This window comes from Triturus cristatus, chromosome 3_1 (assembly GCF_964204655.1).
Source record: "Triturus cristatus chromosome 3_1, aTriCri1.1, whole genome shotgun sequence".
Classification (NCBI taxonomy): domain Eukaryota; kingdom Metazoa; phylum Chordata; class Amphibia; order Caudata; family Salamandridae; genus Triturus; species Triturus cristatus.
The window spans coordinates 405,815,055-405,835,724 of NC_140583.1; the positions used below are offsets into that span (position 1 = coordinate 405,815,055).

Here is a 20,670-nt window from a genome sequence, read left to right on the forward strand (position 1 = left end):
CCAAGAGGAGCATCATGAATTGTGCAACCCTAGCGTCTCCTCATCAAGGCCATGCACACTGCCATCGCAGACTGTGTGCCTTGGTGGAGACAAAACCGAAGAGGCGACATGCCCACAGACACTGCATGGGATATAGCGAAGACACTCCTCTGGCAGGCCTTACAGCCCTACTGCAGGGTGCACTATGTCTTCTGTGAGGACATATCTGTCGGAGTAGATTATGCCCCTGCAATATTCATGTTGATTCTTGGATACTGTAAGTGAACAGGGAGGCCATGAGGAGTACATGGGCTGTAAGCTCGTGATTACGAGTTCCCCAGCTCCATGATAGCTTAACTGTATTATGGGATGTTTGATACCAAACATCTTGTCTTAATAAACCTGCACCGATTCCAATGTCTGATTTATTAATAATTCACACAGAGGACCCCTTAGAGAGGTCCCCTGAAACCTACCAACCCTTGGTGTTGTCACTGACTAGTCTAAGCCAGTCTCCCACCACCAGAGTTCTGACCTCATACCAGCACGCTCAGTGGTTGAGAACAAAGCCTTCCCTGGGCGGAGTTGGTCACACCCTTGCCCGGACAGGAAGAGCCTTCTGTAGCAGGAAGCTTCAAAGGCCTTGCCGCCTTTGAAATGCGACCCCAGACTCTGATAGAAGAAGCAGGCCACCCACCTGTCCTCACCCCCTTTTGGCAGGAAGACAGGTGGGAAAACTTAGGAAGAATAGGTGGTGTGGATTCGGGCCAAAATTCTGCTCATGGATTCAGCTATTGTATACACAACCAATGGCGCAGGTAGTAGTAAACGGCCATCTATCGGCTGAATTTCCACTGGGCAGAGGGACGAGACAAGGTTGTCCGCTATCGCCACTCCTATTTGCAATTGTACTTGATCCTCTGGTGGCTTGGATCAGGCAGGACCTGGCGATATGAGGGCTGCGGTCGACCGGTGACTGGGAGGACAGTATTTCGCTATACGCGGATGATATATTATTATACTTAGCATCCCCAGCACGATCCATCAACTGCCTCTTGGATATCCGCGCGGCTTATGGACGTGCATCAGGATACAACATCAACTGGGACAAGTCGCTTCTCTATGTCTTACATGGCTCCCCACCGCGGCTTCCATGTGAGTGCACACTTCAGATAGTCACGGACGGGTTTAAGTACCTTGGGATATTCGTAACACATGACCATGCACAGTTTACCGAAAAAAACTTGACACAGCCATTTGCGAGATTCAAAAAAGACGTCAAGAATTGGCGTACACTACCATTGACGCTACTGGGAAGAGCTGCCCTCTTTAAAATGATGGCGCTTCCCACGTTTCTATACGCGTTGCAGAACACACCGTTTCCTCTCCCCTCTACATACTTTGCAGCAATAAATGCAGAAGTGACAACATTGCTGTGGGATGGGAAAGCACCCCGTATAGCAATGCACAAACTCACCAGAAGCTGGTATGATGGTGGGATTGCTCTCCCGGACATCAGAGTATACTTTTGGGCCTCCCAGCTGGTGGCTATCAACCAATGGCTTCATGTCCCCCAAGAGGATCCAGCATTTCGGATGGATAGACACCTTCTAGCCCCGTCTGGGATCATAGGGGCACTCTACAACAAAAAGAAAAGACGCAATCTTACAGGTCCAACGTCGCACACGCTACGCATATGGTTTGAGGCGCAACGAACATTGGGCTGGGAAGGGGTGGTCACACTAGCAATGCAGTTATGGGATACACAGCAACTTGGGATGCTGGGTAATACCAAGGGCTTTCATAGCTGGGATTTAATAGGAATATCGAAAGTTGGGGACTTGTGGCAGAAGGGGGGAGTGGTTACCTTTGCCCATCTGCAGGACACATACGGCTTAGCGCAGACAGAACTATTTCGGTACATGCAGATCAGGCATGCACTTCAGTCTCTCCTGCCAGCGGGTGCGCGGCCTGAAGAATCCTCCCCGCTAGAGGATAGGCTTTTAACTGACCATCTCCACAAAAAGGCAATTTCGCTGACTTTTACCGTAAAATAGTAAATAATCGCTCGGATCCTACAGAAACACTGAAGGCCACGTGGGAGCTAGAGTTGGGAGACATTGATGAGGCTGACTGGCGGGAGGCACTCGCGTCCCCCCAGGGCGGCTGCAATTCCATCACGACTTAGATTAGTACAGTTAAAAGTTTTACACCGCACGTATTACACTAGGACACTCTTACATAAAATACATCGCTCAGATATGCCGCTCTGTCTCAGGCAATGCGGAGAAACAGGCACATTCTACCACACTATTTGGCTCTGCCCGAACATTGTACACTACTGGATGGCGGTGATGCGCACACCCTCCCAGGTCACACGTCACAATCCTGCAAGACCCGAGATGCTGTCTCCTCAACATCTGGGAACCCACAGATTTGAACGGGGTTGCCCAGGACTGGTTAACTTTAGGTATGACGGTGGCAAAGCGAAACATTACACAATGCTGGGGATCCAGGCTTAGCCCTACTCTCAATCAATGGTGCAAAGATATGGACATGGCGATGAACGCCTATCAGGGCAATATATGCGACTCCCCTCCCCCCCCCATCGGAAGAGTCCGATTCTGACACTAGTGAATGAGCACACCCTGCTGAGGGTTCTTTAGTGCGGGTACTTTTGGGAATTACGTGGGCGCATGGGATAGAACTGATAGGTCTGTACTTAGAAAACGTAAGAATGAAAGTCAGCACAATGCTTCTTTTATGTCTGCATACCATGTGAACTGAACTGTCATTGAAACACGAAATGTTCAATACATTTTTTTTTTTTTTTTTTTTTTTAAAGAAGAGGAGCTGTGCCCCCCATGGCCAACTCTACCCCTCAGGTGAAGCACATTTTTCAGTGCCCGCCATCATAAAGATGATAGGACTTCTCCAATCAGGGCTTTGGCTATGTCCCCCTCCCACAAGAGGTGGGCATAATAAGATAAGGGGCTCATTGACACTACCTGTCACTCCCTTGTAAACACCCCTAAATTTAGTATTAAGGTGGCATCCCCAGACCCTGAACTTTAGCATACACAGACACAAGTAGAAGACAAATGAAGTAACGCTGCTGGACCGAGAGCTGAAGACCGAGTGGCTGACTTTGGGCGCCAACTCCTGCAGCCGCCACATTACTCAATAATCGCTATCTTCTTTCGTCGCTGTGTGGCCTCCACAAATTTCGTAGGGTCTCCACCACTGAACAAATCACTAGAGAAACTCCCTTGAGATAGAAGTACTATCTCCCTGCAGCTGTAGGCCTCCAAAACAGCAAAAGTCATGTCCAGCGCGTACAGCTCCGCAGCCCAACCAACATCTCCCAGTGCCAGCCGAAGGCACACTTGCTCTGGCGGGTCATCTCTGCCTCTGCAACAAGTCTTGAGGCACCAGGACTCCACCGGAGCTGAAAGGCACCAACACCCGGGGTGGCGAACTTCTTGCTGCAAAAACCTACAAAACCGGGCAACTCCAACTATACAGTGAGACAATACCTGGCGAGGGAAAATCAGGACTACCTCAGCAGTGCCCCAGCAGCTCTAGAATCAGAGTTGCAGAATGGATGTGTGGCATGCTGATGGCACAGTGAGTCCGTTTCACTTTAAAGGTGTGTGAGCCTGCAATAGTTGTGTCTCTAGGGAGGGCGGGAGGGATTGAGCGAGAGAGAGAGAGAGATGGAAAGTATATATATTGGTGTGGGACTCTGGAGCACATCCTGGCCCCTGCACTTTATAGAGATCTTTAGGATCAGACACACTCGAAAACAGCTGCTCCTTGAGGACTCTGCTCTTCACTTTGCCAGCACCCATACCATAATATGAGGCAAAGCAAAAGTGAAACAGAAAAAGGCAGAAAGATAGGAAGGCGACAGAGGAGATGAGGAATTTAAGCAGGAATGGCATCAAAAGAAAAGAAAAAGATAACCAAAGAAAGGAGAAACCATAGACCAGGACGCAATAGGGACACCAAAAAATGGAAATGAACATTTAAAAGTAGCAAATAAACTAATCTGCATGGTGTTGAGTAAAATCTGATTCGTATGCCAAATGGAACGTTCCTATCAGAGAGTGCTACCTATCTGTAACAGATACCAGCGCTTGCGAGGCTGTCCAATGGATTAATAACGGGTTGCAGAGATGCACAGTTAGCAAGCAAGTGATGGGTCTTTATAACAAATGTATGCACATACCAATATGTATTCCTTAAGGTCACATATTATAATACCATCAAGAAAGCTCAGTGGGTTATTGCACCCAGTGAATGATTGCTTGAATATTTTGGTCAACGATTCCAATTTGCGTTCTAGATAAGTGGATTTATTTACCTACGGTACAGATCCTTAAGTAACCTTTTAATCACCACTTCCAATTTTAGTGAAATACCTCCACACCAGTAGTGCACTGACGATATGATCTCTATTTCAGCAAAGCCCTGGTGTTAAAACTTATAAATGAACACAAATCAAAATATTTATTCTCAAAATGTATGAACCTCATACCCACTACAGTACGTCCCCAGACAGTAGTCACGTATTTCCAGTTTCAAAGCATTAAATTTGTCAAGCAATATCAATATTTTTTTTTAAACTAGTGTGTTCTGGCCAGCTAACTGATTTAAATGATTAATTAAACTAGTCAAATTAAGTTTTTTACCATTTGGACAAGTACGTTTATTTGAAAATTGCACAACCCTGGTTCCGAGCCTGACCTATTTAAACAGGCTTATTGCAAGGTTGCGAACAATTACTTAGATAATGTTTGAGTGAGGCTTAAAGCAATTGCACACACTGGTTTGACATGTTAACACTGCAGCTTTGTCTGAAGTGCCATTGGGCCGTCTTTAGCCCATTTGCTATGCTTGTCACCTTACCTGTGGGTGACATGTTTTTGCTGCATACCTCACTGGCACAGAAGCCAAGTATGCCAATTAGTATTTTCCAGATCAATCACCAAGTTTTGGTTAAATAGCACTTACAGTTACAAGTATTCATTGAGTATAGTCTCACTGTTCAGAAGTCCAAAATGGAAGAACACTTGGCCCATACAATCCAAAACATCTAGTGGGAGAGAGCCACATGAATAAGTGATTTTTTTTTTAATCAAAGGCTAATTCAATAGCTCAGTATAATCAAAGGGTCAGTATCCTTGGTAATTTAGTATCATCAGTAGCTTAATGTCACCATTTGTTTAATATTATTAGTGACTCTGTATTTTTACCCATTTTGGGAAATATCAATTGCCCATAAATTGTTGGCATCCCGTGTAATTAGAGTCTGTTGTGAAAGGATAGAGGGTATAGCTGTTCTTGGCAAGTCTTGTTTTAGTAGCTATAGCTGGCTGAAGTAATGAGATGCACGAGTAACCATCTTTTATCTTGGTAAGATCATCTGCAACTTTGCAGATTTCACATGCAGAGGAAATCACATACTAACTTGGTGATGCCGCAAATGCTATTTGCATAGGATGGAAAGGCAGAGGGTGCATCACCAGTCCCTTAAACAACAGTCTAAATATCTGAATCATCGATTGTCTTGTACTCATGCATTTCTGATTAAACTCCAAGAATGTAACGTTTCAAACATTATCACTATTAAAATAGAAGAACATGTGAATAATAACTTTCAGTAGCCTCTTGAACGTTTGATTCAAGACCAGAGGACCTCAATGTTTATAAAGAACTGTTAGTATTTCATAGCAACAGGTACTTACAGAGCTTCGTTTGTGAGAATTTATGCTGAATGGTTCAAAAATACAAACAGTATTTCCATACGATGCTGCAATCTAAAACACAAGTGGAAAGAAAATATGTTTCTTATTTTGGAGTGCTGGAAAAGTAATGAAAAGCAATAAGGCTTTATTGTTGTAATGAGTATTTACATAGGATTTTAGAGGAGAATAACAACGTGCATGGATTTTCACAAAGGAATGACTACTTTCTTTCCAGGCTAATTTCTACCAATTTTTATATAAAAGATGCAAATAAGAATATAAGGAACACTAGAGTACATAAAATAAAAAACACAAATCGAGCATTTCATACCATGTTTCTGTACGAGAATTAATGACAAGTTAGTTTGACCCAGCGAGGGCGGCTCCTCCGTAATGGCGGAGGAGCATCGCCCCACTGCCCGAGTTAGCAGATTATCAATAAAATGATAATAACACAATGTTATCATTTTATTTACTGCTTTCTGAGCCGCGATATAGCCAAGCAATGAGGGCGGGGCTGAGAATGGCAGGGAGGAGGAGTAGTAGTGTGCACTTATACGTGTGATTGTCAGTTTGGCCAGCCGGCCGTCTTAATCCAGCAAAAAAGACATGCACACTTCTGTTTCTCCAACCCAGCTTTGTAGCACAGCCGGGTTGGAGAAAAGCCACAGACTCCCAAGCACGGTCTGAGCTGCAAACAAGGCCGCTCAGGCCAATACTCGCACTGTTCTCATGCTAGGTATAGCAGGAGAGCAGCATTTGGATTGGGTGGGGAGCCTGAGTTTTGAGGTCCATGCACACTGGACTGGATGAGAGGAGCAATGAGGCAGCGTCTGCGGGGGCTGAGCAGCATGTAAGTCTTTATTTTTATTCTATTCCCCAACCGACCCCCCTCCAACCCGGCAAACCCTATTACTTTTGTTAGGCAGGCACCACTGGCCAAGGATCCCAGGTACAGCACTTGATGGTCAGGACTCAGGCCAACAGAGACAACAGCCTGTTAAACTGGCTTGGGGTTTAAAACATCATACCAAGTAGTGCTCTATAACATGGACCATGAATTGTTTCTAAATGGCGCAGTTTTAATTTTCTTGTACTGCACAAAGGTGTTGCTTTTGGAGGTGCCTGGCTCCAATTTAGCAAGGCCATGTCGAAATAAAGGACCCACTGCTACTGCTTTCGGTTACTAGGACAGGGAAAATACAATTGTAGAAGAAAACGCCACTAGGCAACAAATGGTCAGACAATAATAAGATCTACTCCAGCACGAACATGATATTAGGAACTCAGTGTACACTAAATTTCATTAAAACTTAATTTTATTAATACAAATTCATTTAATGATATCTTAGAAAATAGACAAATAATTCCACAAACATGAAATACTTTACTATAACATTACGGCGTACTTCCTAAAAATAAACAATACAAAAAGATACAATGGACAAACATACAATTGTAACTAAACCTCAATATAAACAACATTTTTTTACACAACTATTATTTGAAAATGAAGAAAATCGCTTAAATACACCAGGATTTAAATAAGTGGCTGATGAACAAGTTACTTACCTTCGGTAACGCTTTTTCTGGTGGATACAGTATCTGCCTGTGGATTCCTCACCTTGTGAATATCCCCTGCGCCAGCATTCCACTGATTTTTCCCTAGCTCTCCACGCAGACGTCATAATACCACGGCTACACTCGCAACTCCGAATGAGGTCATCGGAGCCACGTCGGCGCGATGACGTCAGTTCCACCCATTTTTTCTGTGCCTCATAGGCGAACAGGTGGACTGACATAAACTCAAGTATACATAGTACACAACATTTGAACCAATATATACAATAGAAGCCAAAAAAAAGGAAAGCTAAAAACAACAGCATTTCCTATAAATGTACTAGATAGTAATAACAATGAATAAACAACCAGTCAAAAAAGGAATCTTTTTAGGCATACAAAGGTGGAAAACAGGGAGGCGGGTGGGTCAGTGAGGAATCCACAGGCAGATACTGTATCCACCAGAAAAAGCGTTACCGAAGGTAAGAAACTTGTTCTTCTGATGGATACATCTGCCAGTGGATTCCTCACCTTGTGAATTCCCACAGCAGTCCCACTCCCGGAGGAGGGTGTCCACCTTTCCTATACCAAAAAGTCCTGCAAAACAGAGTGCGCAAAATGGTCCTCCCTCCTCATCTCAGAGTCTAAGCAATAATGCTTTGCGAAAGTATGGAGGGAGGCCCAAGTCGCGGCCTTACAAATGTCTGCAACTGGAACACCCCTGGACAAAGCAGAGGTAGAAGACTTAGCTCTAGTAGAATGAGCTCTAATACCCTCAGGAGGAACCTTACCAGCCAGGGCGTAACAGATCTTGATGGTTAGTATGATCCATCTGGACAGAGTGTGCTTGTGCACAGCTTTGCCTTTTGAGTGTCCAACACAGCCCTCGAAGAGCTGATCTTCCAAACGTATATCTTTTGTCCTGTCCAAATAAAAGCTCACTGCTCTTTTAGGGTCCAAGCGGTGAAGTCTCTCCTCCTCCTTGGAAGGGTGAGGGGGAGGATACAACACAGGGAGAGTTATGGACTGCCCCAGATGAAAAGGTGTAACTACCTTAGGAAGGAAAGCAGCCCTGATCCTGAGAACCATCCTTTCAGCATGTAAGGTTAAAAACGGGGTTTTGAACCAAGAGCTTCAAGCTCACTCACCCTCCTTGCTGAGGTTATGGCTACAAGAAAGACCGTTTTAAAAGACAATAGCCTCAAAGGACAGCTATGAAGGGGCTCAAAAGGGGACCCCATCAAAAAAGTTAAAACAAGGTTAAGGTCCCACTGTGGCATTACAAAGGGAGTAGGTGGAAACCTATTAGTAAGACCTTTGATAAATCTTAATACAATAGGAGATTTAAATAATGACGGCTGATTTGGAAGACACAGAAAAGCCGATAAGGCTGATAAATAGCCCTTAACCGTGGCCACAGCACAACCTTGCTGAGCCAAGGAAAGAGCAAACTGAAGCACATTAGACAAGTGGGCCTTTAAAGGGTCAATGGATCTCTCTCCACACAATTTTACAAACTTATACCATCTATAGGAATAAATTGACTTAGTGGAGTGTTGCCTGGATGATAATATAACATCCACTACATCCGGTGGGAGAGAGAAAGAACTCAGGTTGCCCCATTCAATCTCCAGGCATGAAGGTGCAGGCTCTGGAGGTGGGGTTGAAGAACCTGCCCCTCCGTCTTAGGCTGTTGTAGGCCAGTATCGTGAGGCCACAGGCCACAATGTGTCATTATGGTGCCCGCAGCAGTAGTCCACACTCGCCTCCGCAAGGTATGCGCCGACAGCAGCAAGGCAGCGGGACAGCACAGTAAGTAGGGGCTAGCGATTTCTGCTACCGTGCAATTCTGATTTGGCTGTGGGCGGCCGTGCCGTCTTTGGCCACTCCAGGTCGATGTTGCGTTACTGAGGGCCTCTATGCTGCAAATGAGTTATGGTGCCCGCAGTAGCTATCCACCGCACCCACAGAGCCTGCACCGACAGTACTGAAGCAGCAGGACAGTCCAGCAAGAGTTAGCACTCTCCGCTACAGCGCTCTTATAATCAGGCTGTGGGCGGCCGCATATTGCATATCTTCCCCCGCCGTTATCTGTCAGGCCTGGCTGCTTGTGCTCTCGCAGCACGGCAGCACCACCTTACCACGTCTCTCCGGGTGGAGGAGGGCATTGAGGGCTCACACCGCCTGCCGCTGTCAGAGCACCAGACACCTGCACTGCCCGGCGCACAGCAGTGTTCACAGCTCCATGAGATCGTCAGCACGAGAGCAACTCACGGGAGCCGCCATGTTGCGCATTCCTTGTCTCTGCCGAAAATAGCCCACAGAGTTCTCGGAGAGCAGTGTACTACCCAGCAATTTGTTCCTTTCATGCAGAGTAGCCAATATATGATCTTTTTGCTGCTGGATGGCGGTGATTATGCAGGATATTTGCCAGATTGTTACCTCGACCAGCAGAGAAGCACTAAAGTGCGGCCATCTTGCTTCTGGCTCTCTAGCACCCCCCCTGCTCCTTGTGAGACTTGTGGAGAACCTACATATATTGCTATCTATAGTATTTATATTTTTGCATCTTCTTCAGTTTGGTCCTCATATTATCTCTCTATGGAATTATTGTGGCTTTACTGAGGAAGGCGTCGAGTAGGCCGAAACGCGCGTAGAAAACTCATCATTCTGATGGATACATATGTCAGTGGATTCCTCACCTTGTGAATATCCCCTGCGCCAGCATTCCACGCAATTGTTCCTAGCTCTCCACGCCAACGTGGACGTCATAATACCACGTCTCCGCTCGCGACTCCGTATGACGTCACCGGAGCCATAAGAGAACCACGTCGGCGTGATGGAGTCAGTTCCCTTTTTTCCGCGCCGTCGATGCGTAACGGTTTTCTAGCACTCTCCTTGGTTGAAGAGTTACTTTGTAGTTATCTTGTGAGTTACTGTTTCTTAAGTACTCATGTCTTCGTCGAGGAAGTCAGGATTTAAGCCGTGTAGGGAATGTGGGGGTCACATGTCCATCACTGACCCCCATGAAGATTGCTTATGGTGTCTGTCGTCGGATCACGACGTGGAAGACTGTTCTTGGTGTAGGAAAATGAACCCCAAGGCACTTAAGGAACGGGAAGCGAAGCTGTTTATGGCCAAAGCGAGGAAGGAAGGTAGAGGTCGCAAGCACGGCTACAAATACAACATAAGGGCAAGGCCAAGATCTTCACAACGCTGAAAGAAGCCATGCAGCAAGTGTGTCACATTGAGCAGCATGAGTCGTCAAGAGCAGCTGGAGAGGATTGAGCATGTGAGCTACACAGTGATGTGTAATTGGTGACGTTAACCAGAATATGAACTCCTACACATAAAAGACTGACTGGCTAGCATTGATATGTCTGTTTTGTGTGAACAATGCTTAGTGTGCTGCTAAAGATATGCTTATATGTTTTATAATATGTACATCGCACATGTGGTCATAATAGTTATGCTACTAGTGCACTCATAATGTGGTTCCATTGCAATTGCATAGATCTCATGATGGGCTATACTCTGATGCATATAGTCTGTGGGATGGGGTGGTTCCTATACCTTGACCCCCCCTTGTCAACTCACGGGGAACTGACGGCTACTGGCGACCCCATAAGAGGGTATACCCCAAATTGGTTTAAGGTTATCTTTGGGCACCATACAAGGTGTTATTCTTAGACAAGGGACATGCGTTTGCATGAATGTGGTTTCTCTGTTCGAAAGGGGATCCTTAGCATAATTGAGATGCTGAAGTGGGTGGGTGTGGCAGTTGGGGAACGATATACATGTGAAACGGAGTTGGGCACAATAAAATGGTTGATAATGGCACATACACAATCTGACAAACAAGACGACAATCTAGCGCACTAGACAATGAAAGGAAAGGCAGAAAGCTAGAATATTATAATATTATGGTTAACATGGAATGTTAGAGGCCTCAATAATTCTAAGAAAACATGGCAAGTATTAGACGATTTAGATCGACATAATGTTCAAGTGGCGCTGCTGCAAGAAACTTTTCTCACTAAACATGCAGCGTCAGCAGTGACAACTAGAGTACTTTTGGCCTCGTCTTACTCCTCCTATGCGAGGGGGGTAATGATATTAAGAAAGGCGTCCCCTTTGAAATTATGCATGTGGCAGAAGATTAACTGGGACGATATATACTGGTACAGGGTAAATTATGTGGCACACGAGTGATAATTGCAAATATCCATCGGCCTAACACAGATGACCCTGGTTTTTATGAGACACTATGGGGTATGATACACAAATTGCCTCCATCAGCAATTATATGGGGGGGGGGGGGGGGGGGAGGAGGGAGACTTTCATCTTGCGTTGGTGCCAGAAGAAGATCGCATGACCTCGGCAGAGATCACCAAAAAAAAAGCAGCACTCGCTGTTACCAAGGGTATGAGGGACCTGGGGCTGCTGGACATTTGGAGATTGCGGCACCCTGGGTTGAAAGAGGGTACATGCCATTCTTATGTGCATCAGTCGGTGTTTGGCTGGCTACGAGTGATGTGAACACATGGACCACAACTGTCCAACATTTACCCAAAACACTGTCAGATCACTCCCTGGTTTTGCTACACCTGTCCATACCAACTCACACACCTCTGCAGTTTCAATTGCGTCTGCAGTGTTCCTCCTTACTTGATCAGGTCATCCGTGAAGGGGTGAGAGAAGCAATCACGGACTACTTTACACACAATACAGGGTCAGTGCAAAGTGTGGGAACGATCTGTGAAGCATTCAAAGTGACCATACGGGGTACCATGAGAAAACTGGAGCAAGAATGAGGGAGCCTTGAACTGGAGTATGAAATTACAGCAACACTAGCAAATATTAGAGTTAAGGTCACAGAGTATAATGAAACGGCGGACCAGGAAGCACATCACATGTCACCCAGGTGGAATGCCAGGTACTATGGTGAAGGGGGTAGACCTGGAAAGGCACTAGCCAATAGAATTGCAGAACCATAGGGAAAAACTTCTATAGTTAAGGCAATTGCGGAGCATGACTGTACATTATGACAAATCAGGAATCCTCAACACATTTGTGCAATATTATCAGATAATGTACACCAGTAGATTGACAGCAGAGGATGCAGAAATAGCACAATATCTGGACGATATAGCGCTTGTATGGCTCTTGCGAGGACAACAAGATTTTTTAATGCATCAAATAACGATAGACGAAGTTCGGGATGCCATCACTGCGCTACCTAATGGGAAGGCTACAGGCACAGATGGCCTACCAGCAGAGTTTTATAAGGAATATATTGACTTATTGGCCCCCTGTCTTCATGAGATGTATAAGAAAGCATACGAGGAGCAACGTCTTCCAACCACCCTTCGAGAAGCATTGATCATAACGCTGTTAAAACCTGGAAAGGCGCCAGACAGTTGCGAATGGTATAGGCCCCTATCGTTGATTAAGACAGATGTTAACATTTTGGCGTAAGTGCTGGCTACCCGACTGCATTTGCTACTCCCTGTATTGGTTCACCCTGACCAATCAGGGTTTGTACCTACCCGATCTACGTTGCCTAACTTACGTACGTTGTTTGCAGTGCTGCATGTGTTGGAGCCAACTTTACCTGCAGTGGCGGTCCTACTGGACGCCGCTAAGGCTTTTGATTCTATTTCCTGGACATATATGTTTACGGTCTTACATCACATGGGGGTGCCCTTCATTTATACAAACTGGGTCAAACTATTATACACGGACCCTATAGCGTGTGTGAGTGTCAATGGACAGACATCGGGTGTATTTTGGATACAACGTGGTACAGGACAGGGGTGCCCCCTGTCACCCCTATTATTTGCAGTGGTGCTAGAGCCCTTCGCATGCATCTTAAGGCAAAGGTATGCACAGGCAGCACTGCGTTTTTACCAGCGACTCCTTGCATTATCCATGTATGCAGAAGACATGGTGCTCTACTTTCGTGACCCTGAAACCTATTTAGAACAGCTTATCAGAGAATATATACAGTTTGAATGGCACTCCGGGCTAGGAATAAACTGGGCCAAATCAATTGTCCTTTCCCTGACTAGAAACACGCAATGGAGAGAGCTTGCTTATCCGCTGGAATGGATCACAGACTCGGTAAAATACCTGAGGATATGGATTCACAGGGATTCACAGGAGGTTGTTCAAACTAACTATGGGAGAGCAGTCACACGGCTTGAAGAACAAGTGGCTAGATGGATAAAACTGCCGCTGTCACTTGCAGACAGGATAGCACTGATTAAAATGGTTGTACTCACCAAGTTTTTACATTCGTCTAATGCAACACTTCTTCACCACGCTTCGCTCATTACTGATTACACTTGCATGGGGAGGGAAAAAACCGAGAGTGAATTGGAAATTATTAACGCTCCCATATGACATGGGTGGGTTCACCGCTCCAGATTTACAACTGTACTATCTCTGTGCGCAGGCGCATTACGCCTTCTACTGGCAGCAAGCTCCGGCTTACATTCCACATGTTGCAGTGGAGGCGGTTGCGTGCATCCAATACCACTCAAAGCTATGATAGTAAACACAAATTCCATATTTGAAAAGGGTGATTGATATGGTGCAATGCACAGTTAGCGCATGGCAGGTACTTGGGAGGCGAGCACAGAAATTGCCGCTATATGCACTGAATATGCCACTCTTGCATCATACTGAAATCTCAGTTTCATGTGAAACTGGCGCACATCAAGTCCTCCATGAGGCAGGAGTGCACACGATGGGAGATGTGTTTCCAAAAGGAAATTTGTAGAGGTCTCAGCATTCCTAGAGGATGGGAAAAATGCTGTGATGCCGGTATTCATATACACCAGATTGCGCGCAGCTTTACGTAAACTGTACCCACAATTTCCTGAGGATCCGCAGACCTTCGGGGCATTACAGCTCATCTACACAACTTCAGTGAGGTCCCAACTTATCACACGATTATAGAGCGCTTCACAAAAGGAGGGGACAGCAACAGAGGTGGGTCTCTGGACAAATGGAATGAGACTCTCTCTGAACCTCTGACTGAAGATAGTTGGAGGGAATGTTGCAGATTGACGGGACAACTAACTGCAAACCGTAATCTCAGATTGCTTTTTTTTTTTTTTTGAAAACTTTTTATTGATTTTCGAGATTTCACGGTACAAAGACATTATAGTATTCATTTGTAGCAGCCTTATTCTGTACATATCACACCCTACTTCGTGTGTGGTAGAATTCCATCGCTGTATTACATTCTTCAGTATCCTAGGATAAGTGTTACAAGGCCTGCCGGGGTATCCGCCCCCGCTATAAATAATGTCTATGCAGTATTTAGAACTTGAAACTTTCCCCAACTCCCCCCCTCCCGTTCCACCCCCCCTCACTTGTGTACGTCTGTGCCATGTGCTTTTTACCTTTCAATGGTGTACTCAGCCCAATTTACGTGTCTAGTTTATACAACACATTTACTCCTGTGCTAACAATGCAAGACCCTCGTCGTCCTTCTCTGTGGGCCTTGATGCATTCTATGTTCTATGTAGGGTCTCAGGCTTCGCCTACAGATTTTATCGCTTCCAACATTATATCCCATTCCATTGCTATTGGTATTTTCCGCAGCCCCCTGAGTTCCTCTGTGTGCAATGCCGCGCTCTCTGCAGCGCCCCATTTCGCCAGTTCCGAATGCCATGTGAGCGTATCTGGGGGCCTCCGCGATTTCCAACGCATAGTTATATTACGCTTAGCGAGAATGAGCGCTAAATCTATAAAACGGTATTGCACTTTATACTTTGAGGCCTGTTTGTGAAGCCCCAGAATACATTCCTCTAGTGTGTTCTGTATTTCCCGGTGTGTCGCCTCCCCTAGGCTCTGCCGGACCGCATCCCAGTATCCCCGCACATTGGGGCAGGTCCACAGCATATGTAATAGGCACACTCCCTCTAATAAGCATCGCGGACAGCAGTGTGTAGTATGCGGGAACATTCGATTTAATTTATGTGGGGTAAGATAAGCTTGGTGCACTACCATTGTCTGTATGAATTTGAACTTTGCGTTCCTGGATATCTTCCGTGGGTGTTCCAGTATCCGTGTCCATTCTCTGTCCGTGATGTCTCTACCTATGTCCCTCTCCCATGCCGCCCTCAGTGTGGTAAGATCAGCCGCCGTGTGTGTGCTAATACCAGTGTAGATCCATCGGATAAGGTGCCTGCCTCTTCCCATATGATATATCGTCCTAACTAGTTCATTTGTTATGGGTTCCTGTCTCTGCGGGGCCCAGTGTGACCTAATGTATCTGAGCAATGCAGCGTGTATGATATATAAATGTGCCGGGGCCCCCGTTTCGTCTATGAAGGTATCATGATCTAATAAAGTGCCGTCGCCAAAAAGATCTGCCATCGTGCCAACACCTGCATCCAACCAGGGTTGCATCCTGCCTCTCGTAAGCGTACCTCCTGGCAGGGGAGTCCCCAGTAAGGGAATGTTTCCTGCGTATGCTGAGGGGGTCCGAGTATAGTGTATTGCTGCCTTCCAGCAGTGAAGCGCTGTGGCCAGCAGTGGTGGAAGGTCACCCCGTGGTCTACTACCCGGTAGTAGTAGCTTGTGTAGCGCTCCTCTATCTATGTCTGCCATTGTGAAGCCTATCTCCTGCAGGTTACGTCCCGCCGTCCAGTACGATAGCCACTGTAATTGGCTAGCATAGTAATATGCTCTCAGGTCCGGTACACCCAGGCCACCCATTCGTGTGCTGATTTGTAATTTACGTAGACTTATGCGTCGCCTGCCATTTCCCCAAATGAGTTCAGTTAGCATTGTGTTCAATAAGTTAAATGTGTTCTGTGGTATTTTTAGCGGTAAGTTCGTAAAATAATATATGAGCCTCGGCAGTACCACCATTTTTGCTATGGCAATCCTCCCCATTACAGAGAGTGGCAGCACTGCCCAGAATCCTATGCTGGACCGCAGGGCCCGGATTGCTTTGTGCAAATTTCCCTCTAGCATATCATCAGTCGTCCTATATATTTGTATGCCAAGATACTTAAAAGTATTCTGGGCCACCTCTAGTTGCGCGTCTCTAAAGGCCACATCTCGGGTTTCTGCATGTTCTGCGAAAAAGAAAGCATACGATTTCCCTACGTTTATCGCTAGTCCAGAAATCCGTTCAAAACTCCGGAACATGTCGTATATTGGGTCTAACGGCACAGTGAGGTCCCGGAGATACAATAGGATGTCATCCGCGTATGCTGAAAAAAGATGCGTCATATTCCCTATTACTATGCCCCGGTCCGTAAAGCCACTGCGTAATGCAATAGCTAAGGGTTCTAGTGCTAGTATGAAGATTAGTGGGGAAAGAGGGCAGCCCTGCCTGGTCCCTTTATATATGGAATATTCCTCAGAGATATGGTTACCGGTTCTTGCTCGTGCCGTGGGGGCCCTGTAGAGCACTCGCAACCAGGTGATGTACCCTTCCGGGATTCCAAACCGTGCCAGGGCCTGGAACATGTATTCCCAGCTGATAGAGTCAAAGGCCTGTTTTAGGTCAAAGGAAAGACAACCCGCGTGTGGGTAATGTTTCGGGGCCTCCGTCATTAAGCAATGCAATTTCCTGATATTTAAGGACGTGCTGCGTGCCGGCAGGAACCCTGTCTGGTCGATGTGAACTAATCCAGGCAGAGATGGTAGCAATCTATTTGCTAGCGCCTTGCTTAATATTTTGTATTCCGTGCTGAGCAGGGACAGCGGCCAGTAGTTGGCCATGTCCGTGTGATCCCTACCAGGTTTTGGGAGAGATATTACCAACGCTTGTGCCATTGTGTTCGGTAGGGTTCCCTTGTCCCATACTGCTTTATATAGCCTTTCGAGTTGCGGTATCAGAGCTTCTGCATATGTGCTGTAGAATTCTGCAGGAAGCCCGTCTATACCAGGGGTTTTATTGCGCGGAAGTCCCTTTAAGGCTATACGAATCTCAGCTTGGGTGATGGGTCCTGTGAGAGTTTTTTGGGCCTCCTCTGTGAGTTTGGGGTACGTTAGGCTAGAAAGGAAGGTTTCTGCAGCGGGCGCAGGGGTTTGGTTCCCCACTCCATATAATGTAGTGTAGTGGTGTTTAAAGGCTGTATTGATGTCTACCTGTGTAGTGAGCCTTGTGCCATCCGCCAGTGTAATTTCAGGTATAACTACTGCCGGGGGGGGTCCCGGAGTATCTTGGCGAGTAGTGCCCCCGATCTGTCTGCTTCAGCATGTGCTTTTTTCGTGTATGCGTGATAGTCCATGACCCGCTTCTTGTAGTGGGCCCTTAGAGTCAGTGTTAGTCACCACCTCCTGCTCTAGGTTCCCCAGTTTGCTTTCCACGTCTATTAGTGCTTTGTGTAGTTCCTGTCTTGCGCCCACTACAGCACCTATCGCTTTGCCCCGGATCACGGCTTTAAAGGCGTCCCATTCTACGAGTCTACTCGTCGCCGTGTCAGCGTTTTCCGCAAAGTACTGCTCAATGGTTTTCGCTATGTCACTACGGAAAACAGAGTCTTCCAGTAGCTGCGGCCACAGTCTCCACGTAGGCACCGGTGTAGGGACCCTCCCCCACGCCAAGGTAATTTCCATCGGGTTGTGATCCGAGAAGGTTTTTGGCAAATATGTAGCTGTTAGTGATTGCATTGCTATCCTATTGGAGCAGTATATTCTGTCAATTCGTGTGTGTAGGTTGTGTACTGTAGAGTAGTAGGAGTATTCCCTATGCGCAGGGTGCCTCATCCGCCAGACATCACATAAGTCCCATCCAGTTGCCCACCTGCCCAGTGCCGCTGCTTGCTTATGGACACCTGCACCGTGCAATGGGGGATGTGACCTGTCTAGCGTCACATCCATTACAGCGTTGCAGTCCCCTCCCAGTATCCACGGCTGCGACTCCCATCCCACCAGTGCTCCATTCACTATGTCCCAATATTTGTCCTGGTCAAAATTCAGAGCGTATATCGTTCCCAGGACTATTGGCTGGCCATCCAGTGTTCCCCTTACAAAGATGTATCTGCCTAGCTTGTCCACCCTCTGTTCCAACGCTGTGAATGGGACGCCGTGCCGTACCCAGATGGTGGTACCCCTTGCGTAACTGGAGTACGAGGTGGAAAAGATTTGCCCTCTCCATTTTTTCCGTAATTTGGCCACCTCACTATCAATCATGTGAGATTCCTGCAAGTATACTATTTGCGCCTTTCGCCGTTGTAGGTGTGCGTGTATCCTGTGCCGTTTCTGCACGGTCCCCATGCCCCTGATGTTCCATGTTACAATGGTGTATTTACCCTGCATCGTCATGTCGTTTCCGTTGTGTTTTTGGTGAGACACCTGTGGCAATTAAAGAATTCAATCTTACGCTCCAGCACCAGACTGTGAGGCTACCCACCCCCTCAAACATCCCAATACTCGGTCTGGCCCTCCAACTATACCAGACCATACAACTGAACTGTAACAATAAAAACCTAACGGTCGTGTATAGCGCCTTCGCCATGTGGGGGACATCGCTAGCGCCCGTCATGTGGTGCATCGTACAAACCAATGATACGGTGGAGCTTCTACGGACCCTAGGCCAAATCATTAAACCATTTTGTAGGTGAGCCAATAGAGTTACTAGTGTGTGTCAGAGCCCTTTGTGTAGTTACAGTGCAAATATATATACTTATACTTGCAAGTACAGTCATCCGTATAAATCTTTGATAACTTGCGGGGTCACAGAAGGAAACAAGGCCTCGCTGCCCTCTGAGTCCGACCCATGCGTTGCCTCTTCCTCCGAGGTGGTCGTGGCCGTTTTGGTCGAGTCCTGCGTGAACGCGGCCGTCGCCACAATTGCCTGAGATTTGTCCTGTTGCATCTGTTGCATTGTGAGGTGGTGTCGCGCAGGAGTCCGGCGTGTTTTTTGCGTCTGTCGCCCTGGGGATCTCTCCAGTCTCGCCGTGCTCTTCGTTGGGGGGTGTGAGGCAGTTGGGCCAGCATGTGTTATGTCCATCACCTCTATCCATTCTTCCGCATCTCCTGGGCTTTCGAAGAAGTAGGTTTTTTGGTCATATATTACTTTCAAACGGGCAGGGAAGAGTAGTGCATATTTCAAATTTAAATCTCGGAGTTTCTTCTTAACCGTTAGAAAGGAAGACCGTTGTTTTTGGACCATCATTGTATAGTCAGGATATAGGGAGATTTTTGTGTTCTCAAAGTTTATAAGTGGTGTCTCCCGAGCTTTCTGCAGGAGGATGTCTCTGTCGCGAAAGTTCAGCAGTTTCACAATTAGGGGTCTGGGTGGGGCCCCCGGCTTCGGGCGGCCCGTCGGTATCCTGTGTGCTCTCTCAATACAATATTGTGTGGAGAGTCCTTCTTTTGTGACATAGTCCCGGAACCACTGCTCCATGTAACCGGCCGGATCGTTTCCTTCACTTTTCTCCGGTAGCCCGATGACGCGGATGTTGTTCCGTCTGGCCCTTCCTTCTGCGTCCTCCACCTTGTCCATCAATATGGTCACTTGTTCCTGCAGTTTTGCAATTTTAGAGTCCGCCTGCGATTGTCGGGGAATTACTTCTACTAACGCTGCCGCATTTTCTTTCACCTTGTCCGCTAGTTTGGCGTGGTCCGCTTTTAGCAGGTTAAAGCCGGTGGTGAGGGTACCGACTTGGAGCTCTATTGCTTTACGGGAGTCGCGCACCTCCTGCAGTATGAGGTCCAGCTTGTCCGTGTGGGACGGTGCTGCCAGTGTTGCGGCGTCGCCAGGGTTGTGATGTGATGCCTCCATAGGCGCCTCCTGGACCGTGTTGTGGGCACCGTGTTCTTGGGACTTCGTTCCTTTCCGTCCCATATTGTCCTTCACTCCCGGGATCAGCCCTAGTAGCGTGGCAGGCACTGGGTGCCGATTGAGGCCTCCTCCGCCGTGTATCCCCCTCCTCGTTGACCCGGTGGTCTGCCCACTGAGGCTCCAGTAATCTCACTCACCGGCCTATGCCTCTCACTTTTCTGCGCACTCTGCCTCCCGCCTTCAGCTACGCCCGGCGGTAGATGGTCTTCACCCCCGCATCGCCGCTCCGTCCACCACGGCAATCCCACAGCGCCTCCGCGAGGGTTGCGGTCGCAGGAGGCGGCTCAGCAGGGTACTTCTGCGGTCTTGCACAGGTCGTCCTACCTCAGGCCTCCGTCAAACACTCGGCCGGCGCTTCAGTGCGTCAGCGTAGCCACTTGGTCATGCAGTGTCCCTTAAGGCCTCATTCAGTATATACCGGTCTTCGGACCCGCTGTCCTCCAACCGCATACGTCCCAGAGGGCAGTGACTCCCCTCGCACTACACTCCCTCCAGGACTAGGCCTCACCGCATCCACAGCCTCACGTAGGCGCCGCGCCCGCCACTCGGCATTCGTCTCGC

At 47.3% G+C, this 20,670-nt stretch overlaps 1 protein-coding gene across 3 annotated transcripts in view; it reads right to left on the reverse strand.

Annotated features, from left to right (window-relative positions):
- The window catches only part of DMXL2 (Dmx like 2), a 2,034,639-nt gene that overhangs the window by 1,898,950 nt on the left and 115,019 nt on the right, over window positions 1–20,670 (reverse strand). For all 3 annotated transcript variants that reach the window (XM_085644194.1, XM_085644192.1, XM_085644193.1), the window contains exon 3: window positions 5,730–5,801. In XM_085644194.1, coding sequence (XP_085500320.1) covers window positions 5,730–5,801 — 72 coding nt within the window. The remainder of the gene's footprint in view (window positions 1–5,729; window positions 5,802–20,670) is intronic.